General features: G+C 40.1%; 1 protein-coding gene across 3 annotated transcripts in view; it reads right to left on the reverse strand.

Annotated features, from left to right (window-relative positions):
• Positions 1 to 16982, reverse strand: part of Kiaa0586 (KIAA0586 ortholog) — a 96274-nt gene that overhangs the window by 21552 nt on the left and 57740 nt on the right. For 2 of the 3 annotated variants that reach the window (XM_040742963.1, XM_040742962.1), the window contains exons 24-27: positions 16329 to 16579; positions 14993 to 15069; positions 12580 to 12702; positions 9009 to 9183 (exon numbers count right to left, since the gene is read on the reverse strand). In XM_040742963.1, the coding sequence (XP_040598897.1) occupies positions 9009 to 9183; positions 12580 to 12702; positions 14993 to 15069; positions 16329 to 16579 (626 nt within the window). Of the gene's footprint in view, positions 1 to 9008; positions 9184 to 12579; positions 12703 to 13326; positions 13431 to 14992; positions 15070 to 16328; positions 16580 to 16982 lie in introns of those variants that run through there. The other variant, XR_005876287.1, reaches the window with a different exon arrangement.

A 16982-nucleotide genomic window follows, 5' to 3' on the forward strand; every position in this document is an offset into this window, starting at 1 on the left:
ATTTTCATTTTAAAGGTAATCACCTTCATTGGAATCGAACAGCTGACAATTTCCTCTATATAACAAATAATCACTCTCTGATTGATGTTTTATGTTAATTCAAGCTTTTATGTTAAATCAAATTTTTATGTGAAATCAAGATTTTAATGGGCTTTCCACAAAGCAAAATATATCTATTGGTCTTTAATTTTTTACCTCTATACTAGTTAATATGTGCAAAGCAATTATCAAAATGGTTACCTGGCTAATTAGCCAGTGCCACATAAGATTAATTAAAATAATGGCAATAACATACAAAAGGTAAAGTAATGTTCCTAGGGTTATATTTGCTTTTTAAAATATGTCATCTGCCCAACATTTTTCTATGACTATCTAGAAAAATCATTGAGAATTAGCATATTGAATGTTGAAAGAAAAATTCTAAAACGTTCTTTGCTGATGATCTGGTAAACACTGAAGATTCCAGTCTCATAGACGAACAGAACAAAAAGTATTAGTGTTCCTAAAATAAGAGAGTTACTAAGGGTCTTTGGTGCCATGACTGGATGATACATAAATATTCAAAACTATTAGCTTTTCTCACCATAGTAATAAGAATAGAAAAACTCTTTACTATCATGATCAAAACTATAAACTATGGACAAAATTAGTAGAATCCATATGAAGACAATTATGAAATCTTACTGAAAATCAAGAATTCCACATGAGGCCAGATGTGGAATTTTCCACTTGTGGTAAATCTATGGTATTCAGAAAGAGGACACAAACAAACAAATTCAATGCAATACCTAGAAAGGAAATTTGGCAACACAGAGGGAAAGGCCAGCAAATCATACGAGAACACTAACAATACAAAACTTCAGCAAAGACTGAGATAAAAACAAAAAAACCAACCAACCAACCAAAAAAAAAAAAAAACCAGAATTGATTAAAATGAATACCACTCCCCTCCCAATACCCAGGAGCTGGAGATATGGCTCAGTGGTTAAGGGCACTGGCTGTTCTTCCAGAGTCCTGAGTTCAATTCCCAGCACCCACGTGGTGGCTCACAACTATCTATAATGGGATCCGAAACCCTCTATAGGCATTTAAGTATACATGCAGACACGCATTCATATAAATAAATAAATCTTCTGGGGGGAAAAAAGGGAAAACCTCAATGAATCTAATAAAAAGCAAAGTGGAAAGCTTTACTGGGGGTGGTGGTATACACCTTTACATGCCAGCACTCAGGAGGCAGAGGCAGGTGGATCTCTATGACTTTGAGTCCAGCCTGGTCTGTATAATGAGTTTCAGGACAGTCAGAGCTATGCTGTGAGAGACCTTGTCTTGGGAGTGGGGAGCTGCCCTCAAACTGAAAACGCTAAGAGAAATGGATAGATTCCTAGGCAACTATGGCATCAAAATTAAATCAGGAAGGTACAAACAACTAACCCTCTCATCATTTATTCTTTCCTGTGCTCCCATGATTGAGATAGCTGTCTTTTCTGTGTATAGCATAGTCCTTTAAAGAATCTATGGCTGCAGTTTTGGACTGCATCAAAAGGACAAAGCATGTTGAACACGATCACTCATCACTCTCTGCTTCCTGATTGCAGCTTCAATGTGCTCGGTAGCTTCACACTTTACTCTCACGCCTTCCCTTGATCTGAGTCGAAATAAACCGTCTCCCTCACACTCCAACTGTCATGCCTTTCTTTCTATGATGTCTGTGCCCTTGAACTGTAATCCAAAATTAACATCGTCTCCCTTAAGTTATTTTTGTCACAGCAACAGGACACATAATGACGAAGATGGTACTGAGAAGTGAGCTGCAGCTGCAATGCACCTGACCATGTGGTTCTTGAGGCTTTGAAAGTGGTTTATGGGAAGCATAACCTAGCTAGCAAGCCTAGAACACGGCGTTCCAGTAGGGACCCGGAACACAAGCTAACAAGAGAAACACAAACAGTAGAGGTTTATGAGGCTTCAGAGAGGAATGAAGATGCTTGTTGGAAAATGGATTAATGGTACTCCTGTGATGTCTGGCAAAGAATTTGGCTACATTTGTGCCATGGGAACTTGAGTGGGGCTGAATGTAAATGTAAAGGACTAATTTGTTTGGCATAGGAAATTCCAAGACAGGAACACATTCAGGATGTGGTATAACTGCTCACATCTAGGTCAATGTGAAGGAGCTAAGCAGAAAGATATTAAATGTGTCTTGTACAAGGAAAATAGTAGGAGCAAGTTAACCCAACAGACAAGGCAGGTTTGAAAGCAACTCTGACTGCTCACATGACTAGCACCAGTAAGGAAGCCTGCTGTCCGAGAGCAAGACTCCATTCACTCAAAGTTCCACTTTGTGAACAATGCTAATTCATTTGAAAGGAACACCTAACCTGAAACAGACTGCTGTTGAAGCAGTTCCCTTGCTCCTTGAAGGCCTAGGAGTGTTTCCCCAGGGTCAACATACAGAAGTTGATGTAACTGTGGTCTGTGGGGTCAGGCTCCATCCCAAGCTAGCAGCAGAACTTGGTAGCAGCATCACTGGTTTTGTAGGCATGAAAAAATACATTATTAAGGGAATCACTGAGGCCTGACTACAGTGTCAGGAAGCCCTGAGGCAAAGCAATGTATGGCAGAATTTGAGGTCCTGAGAGGCCACTGCATGAAACTGCAAAAAGTAAAACCTAATTTATAATGGAGAACCCAGGATGTTAAAAATACCAGAACCAAAACCTACGGGACCAAGAACACCTGCCAAACTCTAGACATTGAATAAAATTGACCCAAGAAGAGGCTATGTATACTGCGGGGAACAGAGATGGAGGAATGGGGAAGGGGATACCCAAGTCCTATGGGGCCCCAAAGATTGAATCACAGGTCCCCGAAGCTGGACATGGAGCTGCAGGACTTGATACATTCCCTGCTGGGTTTTGATCTTGCTTTGATCTGATCATTCCTTACTATTGTTCCAATTATTCCCTTTTGGATTTTTAAACAACGTTGTAATTATTAAAAACAATGGAGACGTTTTGTACTAAATAAATTTTTTAAATTACAAAATGGTCTTGTGTGTATGGTGACAAAGTGTGGGAAGTCATGGCTTAAAGGTAACTGGATTGGATGCCAAGTTCACAGGACGTAGAATTGTGATGGTCAACACTGCCAGCTTGGCAGGGTCTAAAATCACCTGGAAACCAAGCCTCTGAGAATGCTTGTGAGGAGGAACTATCTAGATTAAGTTAACAGGGGTGGCCTTCAGCATTCCATGGGTAGAGGTCCTAGACCGAATTAAGAAAAGAAAGCAAACTGAACATCAGCATGCACCATTCTCTGTTGACTGTGGCTTCACTGTCAACGGCAGCCTGGGGAAACGGCTTGGTAGGGACAATGCTTGCTCTGCAAGCAGGACCACCTGTGTTCAGATCTTTAGTACCCATATAAAACGCAGGCATACCACTGTGTCTGTACCCCTAGTGCTGGGCGGAAAGGTCACCAAACTGATGAGTGCCAAGTTCAGTAAGAGGCACTGCCTCAAACACCAAGGTGAAGAGTGATAAAAGAAGACATCAGCATTGACCTCAGGTTGACACGCACACAGGCTTCCACTGGGTGAGCACATCTGAATGCACACATATATATCCCTCCCCACACATAGACAACAATTGCTAAACAGAGCTACAATATCAATAAATACTCAAGACTGTTTTAATATTCCTACCCACCTACGGAAATGCAAATGAAAACTGCTTGAGATTTTACTCAGTATGGATATTATCAGAAAGAAAGACAATAGATGATAGAAAATGTGAAGAAAGAAAAATCCTTATTCACTGTTGGTAAACTAGTATTGTCATTATGGAAGCCAGCATGGAGGTTTCTCAAAAGCTACAGACAAAATTCCCATAGGACATGCTTAAACCACAAAGGACTGGTAAGTAATATTACACAGGATACATGCACATCCCCATTTACTGATGTGCTATTTATAAACTAAGAAATGGAACCAGCCTAAACATCCATCCAAAGATGACTAGAAGGCCAGGTGTTGGGGGCACACACCTTTAATCCCAGCACTCAGCAGGCAGAGGCAGGAAGATCTCAGTGAGGTCAGCCTGGTCTACAGAGTGAGTTCCAGGACAGCCAGTACTGATACACAGAGAAATCGTGTTTTGAAAAACCAAAGGGGAAAAAAAAGTACATAGACATGACAGAATTTTATTTAGCTGTAAAGAAAAAAAAATAATGACATTTGTAGGAACTTGATGACACTGATGGAACTTGAGATCATTATGCTAAGCAAACTAATCCAGACAAGACTCAGAAAGCCACTATCACACTCACCTCTGTGCGTGTGTGAGATTAAGGTAGAAGGGGACTGTAAGGCAGGAGGAAAGACTCCAAAGGAGCAGGGACAAGCGGAAGAAAGGCAACAGAACACACGGGACATGAAATGAAAAAGGGACTATCTGTCAGGTAGAAGGACACCAGCGAGAAGAGAGAAGGAAGGAGGGCAAAAGGCGGGTGGGTGGAAAGGAACCAGAACACTATACAGTGTGTGTGTGTGTGTGTGTGTGTGTGTGTGTGTGTGAATACAAAAATGAAACCCACTATTTTGTGTACTAAATTTAAAAATAAATTTTAAAAATGGGAAAAAAGTAATTCAGAGACATTATGTTACTTGAACCAAGACACAGAGTTAGAATTAAAATCCATTTCTGAAATTCTAAAACCCCAAATTCTCAACCACTCTGCTACATCACCTTTTCCCAATATTTTCACAGACACACACACACACACACACACACACACACACACACTCTCAATCTTATGCCACGTTACTTTCTAGTTATGGTTAAAACAATACAATAAATCTACTGTTGAAAATTCAGGAACTGAAGACATTGCTCAGTGTTAAGCACATGTACTGCTCTTCCAGAGGACCCAGGCTTAGTTTCCAGCACCCACATCAGGAGGTTCACAGCCAAGTGTAACTCCAGTTCTAGAGAATCCGACGCTCTTTTCTGGCTCCCATGTGCACACACCCCATAAATAAAGATATATATAGATATAGATAGATAGATAGATAGATTTTTTAAAGATTAAATCTCAAAACATTTCAAATTTTGTCAAAAAAATGACATAATGAAACCTAATTCTTTACAAGCTAATAAAAAGTTTTAAACAAATGAAAAATTTTAATAGACTTGTCATTATTCAAAAACCGTCTTTATGATCTGCCAATAAAAGAGTATTCTGATATCATGATATCTGAAATATATTCAAAATATTTTCTGGAATAATTTCTATATTTTATTGGATGATAGCAAGGACAAAGTATATTATTTTTACTTTCTGTATATTTCAGAATACTATATATTCAAAACAGTCTGTTAAATCATACTTTCAGTATGATTTTGAGATGGTTTAGTGAGTAAAGGCACCGTTTGGCAATCCTGATGACCTAAGCTCAATTCCCAAGACCCGCCTGGCAGAAGAGGATCAAGTCTGGAAGTCATTGTTTAAGGATGGAAGCATGTGCACTCGAGCCCACACACACAAATAGATAAACAAAAAAGTTTAATCATACTGAAAAGTATTCAAATTACATACAATCCACATTACTCTTACATACAAAAATTATTTGCTATGTCACAGGTAACCCTTTGGCTAGGCCTAGAGAGATAAAGCAGTCCTAGACAGGCTGTAACCGCATAGATTTTACTCTCCAAAGCTCGCCTCCTAGTGTCTCTCGGTGATCTACGAGCGCCCTCTAGTGTCCACTATGTTCCTGCACTCTGCACCGTGAACTACGTGCCACATTTTATGCTGCTCAAAAGCTAACCTTTTATAATACTCTCACCATATGAACAAAATAATAAATAAGAGCAATTTATGTGTATTCCACTGGAAATTCCAGTCTCGAATTTCTTTCAATTCTGAACAACGCCAGGCTCTTACTTAGTATGAAGCCAACATTAAATGCTCTGCAAATGTTCTAATTCCAGACTTAGCAAGGCTGCACCCCTCCAATGCTTCATTTGCTTAATTTGGTGTAAAGGAAACTCTTTTGCATTATTGAGATTTGTCTTTTGATACTGAGCACATTTGTAATTGTGGTCATGTCATACGTCAATTTAATGCTTGTACTTCTGAGTTCTGAGTTGTGTTTTTTTTTTTTTTTTTTGGCTAGTGACATTACTTGCTGCCTACTTTATATTTATTTTGTAACATGGAAATGATTTTGGACAAAAGGCAAATTGAAGTGTTTTCCTTATTCCAGTTCAAAACAGGTAACAAAGCAGTGTAGACAACTGACAACATTAACGATGCATTTGGTCCAGAAACTGCTAATGAACATACAAGGCAGAGGTGTGTCACGATGTCGCAGTGGCCTGGCCGTCAGAGCTTGACAACGATCAGTTACTGAAGCTGATGCTCTTACAGCCACACTAGAAGTCGCCAAGAATTCAACGTTGAATGAAGTTGGAAAAGTAAGAAATTTCAGTGAGAACTTTTTAAAGATCCTATTTTTGAACTTCCACCCTGTTATTCTTTGCAGGATGACCAGCCATTTATTGACTGGACTGTGACATGAAACAAAAAGTGGGTTGTAGCCGGGAGGTGGTGGCGCACGCCTTTAATCCCAGCACTCGGGAGGCAGAGACAGGCGGATCGCTGTGAGTTCGAGGCTGGGCTGGAACGACAGCCTCCAAAACAATGCAGAGAAACCTTGTCTCGTAAAACCAAAAAAAAAAAAAAAAAAAAAAAAGTGGGTTGTATATGACAACCAACAATGGTTAGGCTGAGAAGCTGAGAAGCTCCAAAACGCTTCCCAAAGCTAACCTTGCATGTAAAAGGAAGGTCCTGAGAACTGTCTGCTGCCAATATACCCACTACAGCATCTGAATTCCAGAAAACCATCACATCTGAGAAATATGCTCAGCAAATCAAGATGCATAAAAACCATTTTGCCTGGAACCAGCACTGGTCAGAAAGGGTCCAAATTCTTCTGTCAGCGTCTTCTCCATGACCATATCCAAGCGCAGATCCCACAGCCAGTGCTTCAAAAGGTGAACAAACTGGGCTTGATGGAACTAGCTATGAAGTTTTGCCTCATGATCAAATTCACCTGTCTCCCAACTGACTGCTGCCTCTTACATGTCTGCAGAACTCTTATCAGGTGAAGTACTTCCACAGCCAGCAGAATGCAGAAAGTACTTTCCAAGACTGCCAAAGTGTGAAGCACACAGTTTTGTTATAGAAATGAGCAAATCTATTTTTTTCTTGACAAAAAATAATTGTAGTGACTATAACTAGTTGATAAGTTTAAGTTATAGTGACTTAAAATTCAATATGTGACAGGCAGTGGTGGCACATGCCTTTAGTCCCAGCACTCAGAAGGCAAAGGCAGGTAGATCTCCATGAGTTCGAAGCTAGCCTGGTCTACAGAGTAAGTTCCAGGACAACCATGGCTACACAGAGAAACCCTGTCTTGAAAAACAAACAGACAGATAGACAAAAATCAATCTGAAAGTGCAATTCATTTTGCACCAACCTTATACAGAACGTAGTAATGAGACTGGAAAAGTCAGTAACAAAGAACATACAAAGCTCAATTAAGTGGCCAACTGCCATCTTCAAGGCTACCTATTCACAGAAACGTATTTCTAATGAAAGATTAATATTTATAGAAAATTTATGGTCATTTTGTGGACCTACACAACACGGTGAAAAACTGACTCACCCCAACACACAATTCCCCACTGAGTCTTAGCTCTTACACTGTAAAAGGTGACCTTTGTACAGTAAACTTAATGCCAAGTGTTCGTAGTTTTGTGTTCACTCTCTCTCCATCTCTCTTCCCTCTCTTTCCTTCCTCCCCACTCGTGTGTATATGTGTGAGACAGACAGACACACACACACACACACACCAGCTACTTAGAATGGTACCCAAGCCACTTTATAAGGTAACTATTGTTCAGTGTTCCTGAGCACAAGGCGGCTCTGTTATGTCTATGGAGATATGCATGTGGTAGATACACTTCCTTCAGGCATGAGTATAAGGCTGTTGGCTGTGACTTCAGTGTTGACTAATCAACATAAATTCAATACAATGTCTTTAAACAGAAATAAACACGAAAACAGGTTATATACTGATCAACTAACAAAATAGGAGAGGCTTGCTGGAACCCATTCACCCATTTCTCCTGGGAACAAAGGTTCAGTGTTTGCTAATACATACATGCTTTCTTTATGGGCTACAGCTACCACAGACAATTAAAATTAACTAATACTAGTAATTTCCAAAGTGCTAAAAACAAATTTCAGTTACTCTCCAGGATAGCCCAAATGCACTGAACACTACATCTGGAAAATCTATAGTGGCATAACCCTGTTGAACTTTGTCCTACACAGGACTGCTGGTTCTGAGGGGCTACTTATATTTTATAGGTTGATTGTGTTGGGGAGAAATCACTTACATGAGAAACCGATAACCCAGGATTAACACTCAGAGAATTCAAGCTCAGCTGCCCTCTGTGATGTGACCAGAACCGAGAGACAGAGCAAGCCTGTCCCTCACTCCAGACCAAATCCTACACCCTCACGTATGCCCCTGTGACCACGCCTATTTGGGCGTGATCAGCACCACAGGTGTGTAGTTAGATCTCTCACTACATAGATTAATATATAATAATCTATATAATAAATATATACTGCATTAAAAATTTGTAAGCATTTGTATCTCATATCCTTCCCAATGGTACACATATTAACAGAAACATATAAATCATGTTCAGGAGAAAGTGTTGTGTATCATAGAAGAGTTATTACCCTTAATGAAGCACTCTCCGGGCCTCCATGTGAAAAAGTTGCACTTCTCAATTTAGTCAAAGAACACGACTATAGATTATAATATAGAGCACGCTATAGCTGTCTGCATAAGAAGAGTGCAAGAATCTACAACAGGGTGCAAAGTATCAGTTTACAGCAACGTTAAGAAGCAGCACAGTCGTGTGTACCTGAGGCCACGTCAGCCGGCTGCAGTAACACCCCAGCGTCTGCTGGCTGCTCGGAAGGCTCTGCAGGTGTAGTGGGCTGCGGCACACCGATGGAGGACCCTGTTAAGATGTCCTTTGCAGCTGTCAGCACGAGCCTTTGTCCTTCACTAAGCTCACCCACACTGTTATCCAAGTCCTTTAAAAACAAGAAAAAATTGCTAAAGCCATTGTATTAAAATCAGTCAAAGTAGGGAACATTTTTTAAATATCATGGTATATTACACATAAGTGCTTATAATGCCACATTTAAGGAACAAGACAGGTAAATCTCAGAAGTTAGTTTAGGGGCTGGCATAAGGGCTCAGCAAGTAAGAATGCCTACTGCAAGTCTGATGACCTGAACTGGATCCCTGGAGCCCACAGGGTAGGAAAGAACCTACTACTGCAACTTGTTCACATACACAATAAATAAATACAGTAATGTGCGTGTTCATGGGTATGGATGTGTATATGGGCGTGGGGTGGTGCTGCACATACACATGTGTGCATGTGTATGTGGAGGTCAGAGGTCAACAGTTCACCAGGGAGGCCCAGGGATCGATCCTCTTGTCTCTGCACTCCCAGAGCTGGTACTGCAGTTGCGTGTCACCATTCCCAGCTTTTTACCGGCTATGGGTGATCTAAGCTCAGGTCTTCATGCTTGTGTGGCAAGCACTGACTGTAGCGCCTGTACGGGCAGAACACTTCTCAAGGATTTGGGTGAGGGGCTGAGGATTGAAATGAAGACAGAAGACAGCGGGTCATTCTGAGAAGAAGAATGCCTTTATTGCAACAAGAGGGGAGCATTATATACCAGTCAGCAGGCACGGTGGAAAACTACCAAGGTCAGAAGCTCACGTTCCCAGGGCCCTCTGGCAATAAGGATGGGCAGATAACAGGAACTTTCATTCAGGCAATAAGGATGGGCGGATAACAGGAACTTGCATACAGGCCTAATTGGAAGGAGGGGAACAGAATATGCTTGCTCCTAGTCACAAGCTGGTCAGCAGTCCCTATGGGGGAAGGGTCTAACAACTGACTATCATTATTGGTTTTCAAGCTCCAATTAAATAGAAACAACATCTAAGATAACTTTAACTTAAACTATTACATGCTGGTACCCATTAAACATAGTTCAAACAGCTTAAAATGGGGATTAAAAAGTATACTTCTCATTCCTTTTGAATTAAAATTCCTTAAAATTGCTAATGGGAGCTTTATGTTACTTGGAGGGAATAATATACCTTAACTATCATAAAGATTCTATCTATATAAATATTTTTCTTTTTTAAAAAGATTTATTTATTTATTATATACACAGTGTTCTGCCTTCATGTATTCCTGTGCACCAGACCTCATTATAGATGGTGGGGAGTCACCATGTGGTTGCTGGGAATTGAACTCAGGTTCTCTGGAAGAGCAGCCAGTGCTCTTAACCTCTGAGCCATCTCTCCAGCCCCTATTTTTCTTTCTTTTTGAGGAATGGTCCTACTATAAAGTCTGGGATAATCTCAGACTCCAAATCATCCTGCCCTAGCCTTCTGAGAGCCAAGACTGTAGTTACATGCATGGGAGTTCCTGGCTCAATATGCTTTAAGTGAAAAAACATTAGCCAGACAGTGGTGGCACACTTCTTCAATCCCAGCACTCAGGAGGCAGAAGAAGGTGGATCTCTGTGAGTTCACGGCCAGCCTGGTCTACCAAGCAAGTTCCAAGACAGCCGGAGCTATGCAGAAAAAAATCTTGACCCCCTCCTCCCCAAAAATAAAAGAAAAAAGAAAAAAACACAAACAAAAAAAAAAACAGAGAGAGAGAGAGAGAGAGAGAGAATGCTTTGAAATTAGGGTCACTCTTGAATATTCTTGAGCAGTGTTAAGAGTGATACCAGATACATTTTCCCAGGAAATTAATTATAATATTTCACAGTGTCTGTGTTAGTGCTTAAAGGTGGAGGTCATGTCTTCATTAGTTTTCCATCTTTCCCAAGAAAAGACCGACAATGAATGATTAGATGAATGTTCTCACAAACTCACTTTGTTTTTTAACTAGCATCAGTGACAGGTTTCACTCTGGCACATTTATACTTTGGTCTGTTGACCGTCTTCCTCACTTCCTTCTTCCCCTAACTACATAGCTGTTCCAGTCCCAGTAGGCTCCACTGTCATGTCCCATGCATTCTACTGCCCTCTTCTCCACCCTTCAAACCTCTCTCCCTTTCTCATGGTCCCTTTCATGCCTGCACTAGCAGTTGCATATATGCACACATGTAAAAAAACAGTAGCTAGGCTCCACTCGAGAAAGAGCTTGTGGCATTTGTCTTTATGCATCTGGATCACCTCACTTAATATAACTTCCAGATCTACACACTTTCCTGAAATGTTCATTTCAGTTTTCTTTACAGATGAATAAAATTCCACTGAGTGTATGTGTCATCTTTTTAGAGTAGTCATCAGCTGCTGTTGGACTATATAGATTGCCTTTCCTTGTTCCTGAGAAGAAAGCAGCAATAAACATGGATGTACAAGTACCTCTGTGGTCTATGCCCTTGGGTCTATGCCCAGGAATGGACGGGAGTTGTACTGTGAGCTTTGTGAGAAATGCCCACACTGATTTCCATAGTGACTGCATCACTTCACACTCTCACCCAGCAGTGAGTGAAGGGTACAGATCTTTTCAGTGGCTTCATTTGGGGCCAGGGAGATGGCTTAGCAGGTGAAGGTGCTTGGCATCAAGCCTGAGTCTGAGCCTGGGTACCAAGACAGTGGAAGCAGAAAATTCTTCCAAGTTCTCCTCTAATGTCCACAGATGTGCTGTAGTATATGAGTGCATAAGATACACACAAATAATAACAAAATAAATGTAATTTTTAAAATATCTTTAAAGCTCCATTTTTTATTGTTTTTTTTTAAATGGTAGCATAAAAGATTAGAACAGGGAGCTGGGATTGACATGTGAAACAAGATTGTTTCTAACCTAAATAAAAATAATAATAATTAAAAAAAAAGATTGGAACAGACTGTCTAAATTTTTCTCAGTTATAAAACTTAGTTCAAAGCCGGGCGTTGTGGCGCACGCCTTTAATCCCAGCACTCGGGAGGCAGAGGCAGGCGGATCTCTGTGAGTTCGAGGCCAGCCTGGTCTACAGAGTGAGTTCCAGGACAGCCTCCAAAGCCACAGAGAAACCCTGTCTCGAAAAAACAAAACAAAGCAAAACAAAACAAAAACTTAGTTCAGTAGTTCAGTCCAAGTTAAAGGGTCTATAACACTGATTATAAGTAACTTAAACTCTGTGCTACCTAAATTAAAAGTTGGATATTTAAACCAGGTGTGGTAACACAGGATTTGAATACCAGCACTCAGGAGGCACAGGTAGGCAAATCTCTGTGAGTTCAAGGCCAACCTGGTCTACAAAGTAAGTTCCAGGACAGTCAGGAAACCTTGTCTCAAAAAAAGAAAAATATGTTGGATATTTAATTTTTTCCCTGTATTTATATCTAGCCAAACAAACAAACAAACAAACAAACAAACAAACATCTTTAAGGTTGAAAAGTACCTCTGCTTGCTGTGAAACTAGTAATTCCTGTTCTTGTTTAGTAAAGAGAGAAAGAATTGCATTTGCATGAAGCTTTTTATGGGGCCTCCTAAACACCTGTCCTTCACTGGGAGGGTCATCTTCCTAAAGCAAGCACAAAGACATTAGAAAAGGTTATTAAACAATTGCACTTTTCTCAATTACAATTAATAGGACTTTAAAAAGAAATGATACCAGTATCTTTCAAAGGACGAACTTATTTTCCTATAGCTCATTTCCATTTTGATTATAATAAAACATTTCACGTCTGATGCAAATGTGTACAACAATATAAAGCAATTTAAGTGCAAACTTAAGACAAAAAAGTGTAGACTTAAAGACAGTTGGATCTTCTGTCTCATGCAACTAAGATACAATGATTCCTAAGTGTTTCTGTGAAGTTCAAGCAGAGCTTAAGTCTAGGGCTTATATGGCCTCTTTCTTGCTTGACATTTCTGTATCTAGACAGGGTGTGGAGAAACAGTCAAGCCCCGGGGTGATGCTGCAACCTGGACCACAGACAGCATAAAAGCTGGAGAAACAGAGCACCCACAGACTCCCAGTGTTCCTCCTCCTCTGAGCTGACATCTGGACCACAGACAGCATAAAAGCTGGAGAAACAGAGCACCCACAGACTCCCAGTGTTCCTCCTCCTCTGAGATGACATCTGGCTGAAGCCCTCATTTCTGTGAGCACTTGATCTAGGCTTCACTATGCCTCAGAACTTGCCTGTCTGAGAAACCAGGGATGTTGTGAGTGTCTGCATCAGATTCAATGAATTCCCTCGTACAAGCATGAATATGATTTAGAATTCATCATTTCTTGCCTTTTGGCTGTAAGATAAAGTATAATAAATTTATTGAAATTATTTTGGTTATTCTGTTTTAATAAAATACAATTTATTAACTCTGGATACATCTCCCAGGTGTTTAGGGATAAAATGTCTAATGGTACATGGCTTCAGTTAACTCTGGGTTTTCTTAGATCATACTTTTACATTTGTGTTTACTATAAATTTGTATGCAGTGATAGTCTCACAATTCGAAATAGTTTCAAACATAGAGAAAGAAATGCTATCATTTTGTCTGGGCTCAGTTGATCAATTTACTTTAATACCAGATAGTTCTAAGAGTGACTAACAGTCCCATAATGGTGTGTTAAAGAGGCCAAATGTGTATATATAATTCCCCTCTGAAAGTAAGATTGCTACAATTATATCTTCTCCCCATATTATTCCACAACAGTGACTGTAACTCTCTTCACAGGAGACTTAATTAATTCAGTCACTGTTAAAAAATAACTGTTGAAACAAAATCTTCTCAAAAACTTAATGAAGCATTTTCTTGCTCCTTTGTGAAACAATGCTTTAAAAGAAGCAACACTAACAGTACCTGGCAGCTGGTCTGCTGCCAGTGACAGTTCTGAGTAGTTATCTTTCTTTGTTCAAGTTATCTGAAAACATAAGAAGTGAAAAATTCTAGTCCTTAGCAGCTGTAAAAGAAATCAAGAATACATATATGACAGCTATATACTTATAAATAAAATATGTAACATGACATTATCAATTCAATTTTTTTTCTTCTATCGAGCTAGATAATAACCAGTAATGATTACGTTCCCTGGATCTTATTTTTATTTTAGTTTTTAAGAGAAGATTTACTTTTATTATTTTTTATTGTAGTGTGTGTGAGTACGCACACATAAGTATAGACGCTCCTGAAGCGCAGAGGAAGGCATCAGACCCCCCCCAGCACCTGAGTAAGGCAGGTGGTCCTCTTAACTGTTGTGTCATCTCTCCAGTCACGTAACTATGACTACAGGAAAACCACAAATGAGTTACGGGAGTTCGAATACCTAAGATCCTGCTCAAAGCACACTGACGCAATCCCAGGTTTTATTTTCTAGTTGCATTAACATGTAACTTTTGACTATCAGAACCTTAGAGGTTCATAACAACTTTCTTCTCCTCTCTTTACAGGATTATAGATGGAATGTGTAAGCAACCCTCAATTTCTTCACTATTCTTCTCTATGGCCACTTCCCTCCTTCTCCTCCTTCCCCCTGAAGTAAGGTGCTACAGTGTAGCTTAGCCTCCTAACTAAGCTTGTGATCACAGGCAGGAGCCTCCTACTGTGCCCGGACTCACAGATAACATTTCAGTAAACTTTGTTTGAGGGATACCTCAAACAACCAAGGGAGGGAAAACCTGTTCAGTGGCAACCTGTCTCAGCAATTCCACTTGTAGACATTGGTTATAGAAGCTAGCAGGTAAGTACACAAAGATAGTACAAAACAGCCTGGCATGTAGTCCAGAACACGGAAAGCAATCCAAATGAATGCCCTCACTTAGGCATTCTTCCAGTGAGAACACACACTGAAGTCGCTTCTTCCTTACCATCTCCAGGGCATCATGCAGAGTACTGGATAAGTTGTCATTTACATTCATCAGATACAAGTCCCCATTTCCTAAAACTAGAAGTAAAGCAGAGTGATTTAGGAGAACAGAAGATATTTACTACGTAATCCGGCCAGAAAGCACAGAATGTCACATTTAAAACTTTACAGTTCAGTAAAAAAAAACTGGTAAAGCTCATATTTAGGCAATTACTAGGTAAATTACTCATAGCAAACATGAGTTTTTATTTCACCTATTTTGTCAGAATTGTTTTTGTTGTTGTTTGATGTTTTTTTTTTCCAAGACAAGGTTTCTCTGCCTGTCCTGGGAACTCACTCCATGGACCAGGTTGGCCTTGAACTTAGAGATCTACCTGGAGTGCTGGGATCAAAGGTGTGTGCCACCACAACTAGCTCAGCCTTGTTTTTTAACTTTTTGTTATCCTTTTATGTGTCTGGGTATTCTCCCTGCATGTGTGCCCATGCATCGTGTGCGTGCTGGGTACCACGGAGGCCAGAAGAAGGTTTGATCTCCTGGACCTGGAGTTAGACAGGTGTGAGCCACCATGTGGGTGCTGGGAATTGAACACAGAAGAGCAGCCAGTGCTCTTAGGCACAGAGTCATCTCTCCAGCCCCAGGCTGTCAGAATTTTAAAGTAACTCCAAGTAGCACAATAGCTATGGAACTGAGAAATAGACATTCCTACAAGTTGTTAAATGCAAACAAGAACTGATTAAAACAAAAAGCTGGTTAATCTTTCCAGGAAGCACACTGACACTGTATTACTAACTTACAAGTGGCAATCCTGTCTCAGCAATTCCACTTGTAGACATCGGTTATAGAAGCTACCAGGTAAGTGCACAAAGATAGTTCAAAACAGCCTGGCATGTAGTCCAGAACATGCCCTCACTTAGGCATTACTTGAATACATTATACATCATTGGAAAAAGGCATGACTAATGTGTGCTAATGTTGAAATATGTTTACCACACATTACTTGGTAAAAAGTTCAGGTTTTACAATAATATACACAGCATGATCATGTATAAAGGTACACACATAAGTATTATTTGTGTGTCTATACATGCAAAGAAAAAAATAGGCTGACAGAATATATGTCAAGCTATTTTCAAAGTAATTCTAAAGAATTCTGAGGGAGATTTTATTCTTCAAAATCAGAGCCCAGAAGAGTTAACCAACCTACACAGAACATCTTTTCTTTCTGTTATGCCATGTTAAAACTTAAGAGTTAAACAAAAACATTTTAAAAAGAAGTTATCACTAAGGAAAATACTATAATGTAACTAACAAAATCAATTACTATATGTTAACTTACCCTTGGAGGCCAAGTTTTGACCACAGCTAAGTAAGACCTCCCCTTCAGAGATATGCCTATCTAAAGTTTCTGAGTCAGTGGCAGTAATGCTCAAAGTGTTCTCCAGTGTAGATGACCCAGAACTCTGATTCTGAGGAGAAGGCGCCTTGGTGCCCCCAGGAAGAGGTGTTGGCGGAGCTGGCTCAGGTGCTGCAGGCAGAGCAGGGAAGTCCACGCTCCCAGGTTCTTCGTCTTTAGCTACAGACATTACACTAAGGAGATAAAGGCACATTTTCAATTACAAGGTCACTAAAGGTCTACATATATATATATATATATATATATATATATATATATAAAAACAGACTTAACTGTCTCTTTTAGCAAAGTACTTGTATGATCTACACTATTTTTTTTTCTTCTTTTTTTGGTTTTTCGAGACAGGGTTTCCCTGTGGCTTTGGAGGCTGTCCGGGAACTCGCTCGGTAGACCAGGCTGGTCTCAAACTCACAGTGATCCGCCTGCCTCTGGCTCCCGAGTGCTGGCATTAAAGGCATGCGTCACCACCGCCCAGCCAATCTACACTATTATAAGTAATCAACAAGGTTAAGTTTTCTGAAGTTGTGCTTTAATCAGAGGTCACCTTGAAAACTGCTCTAGCCACAAAGGACATTG

The sequence above is a fragment of the Mesocricetus auratus genome, unplaced genomic scaffold, assembly GCF_017639785.1.
Source record: "Mesocricetus auratus isolate SY011 unplaced genomic scaffold, BCM_Maur_2.0 Super-Scaffold_15014, whole genome shotgun sequence".
NCBI classification, from domain to species: Eukaryota; Metazoa; Chordata; class Mammalia; order Rodentia; family Cricetidae; genus Mesocricetus; species Mesocricetus auratus.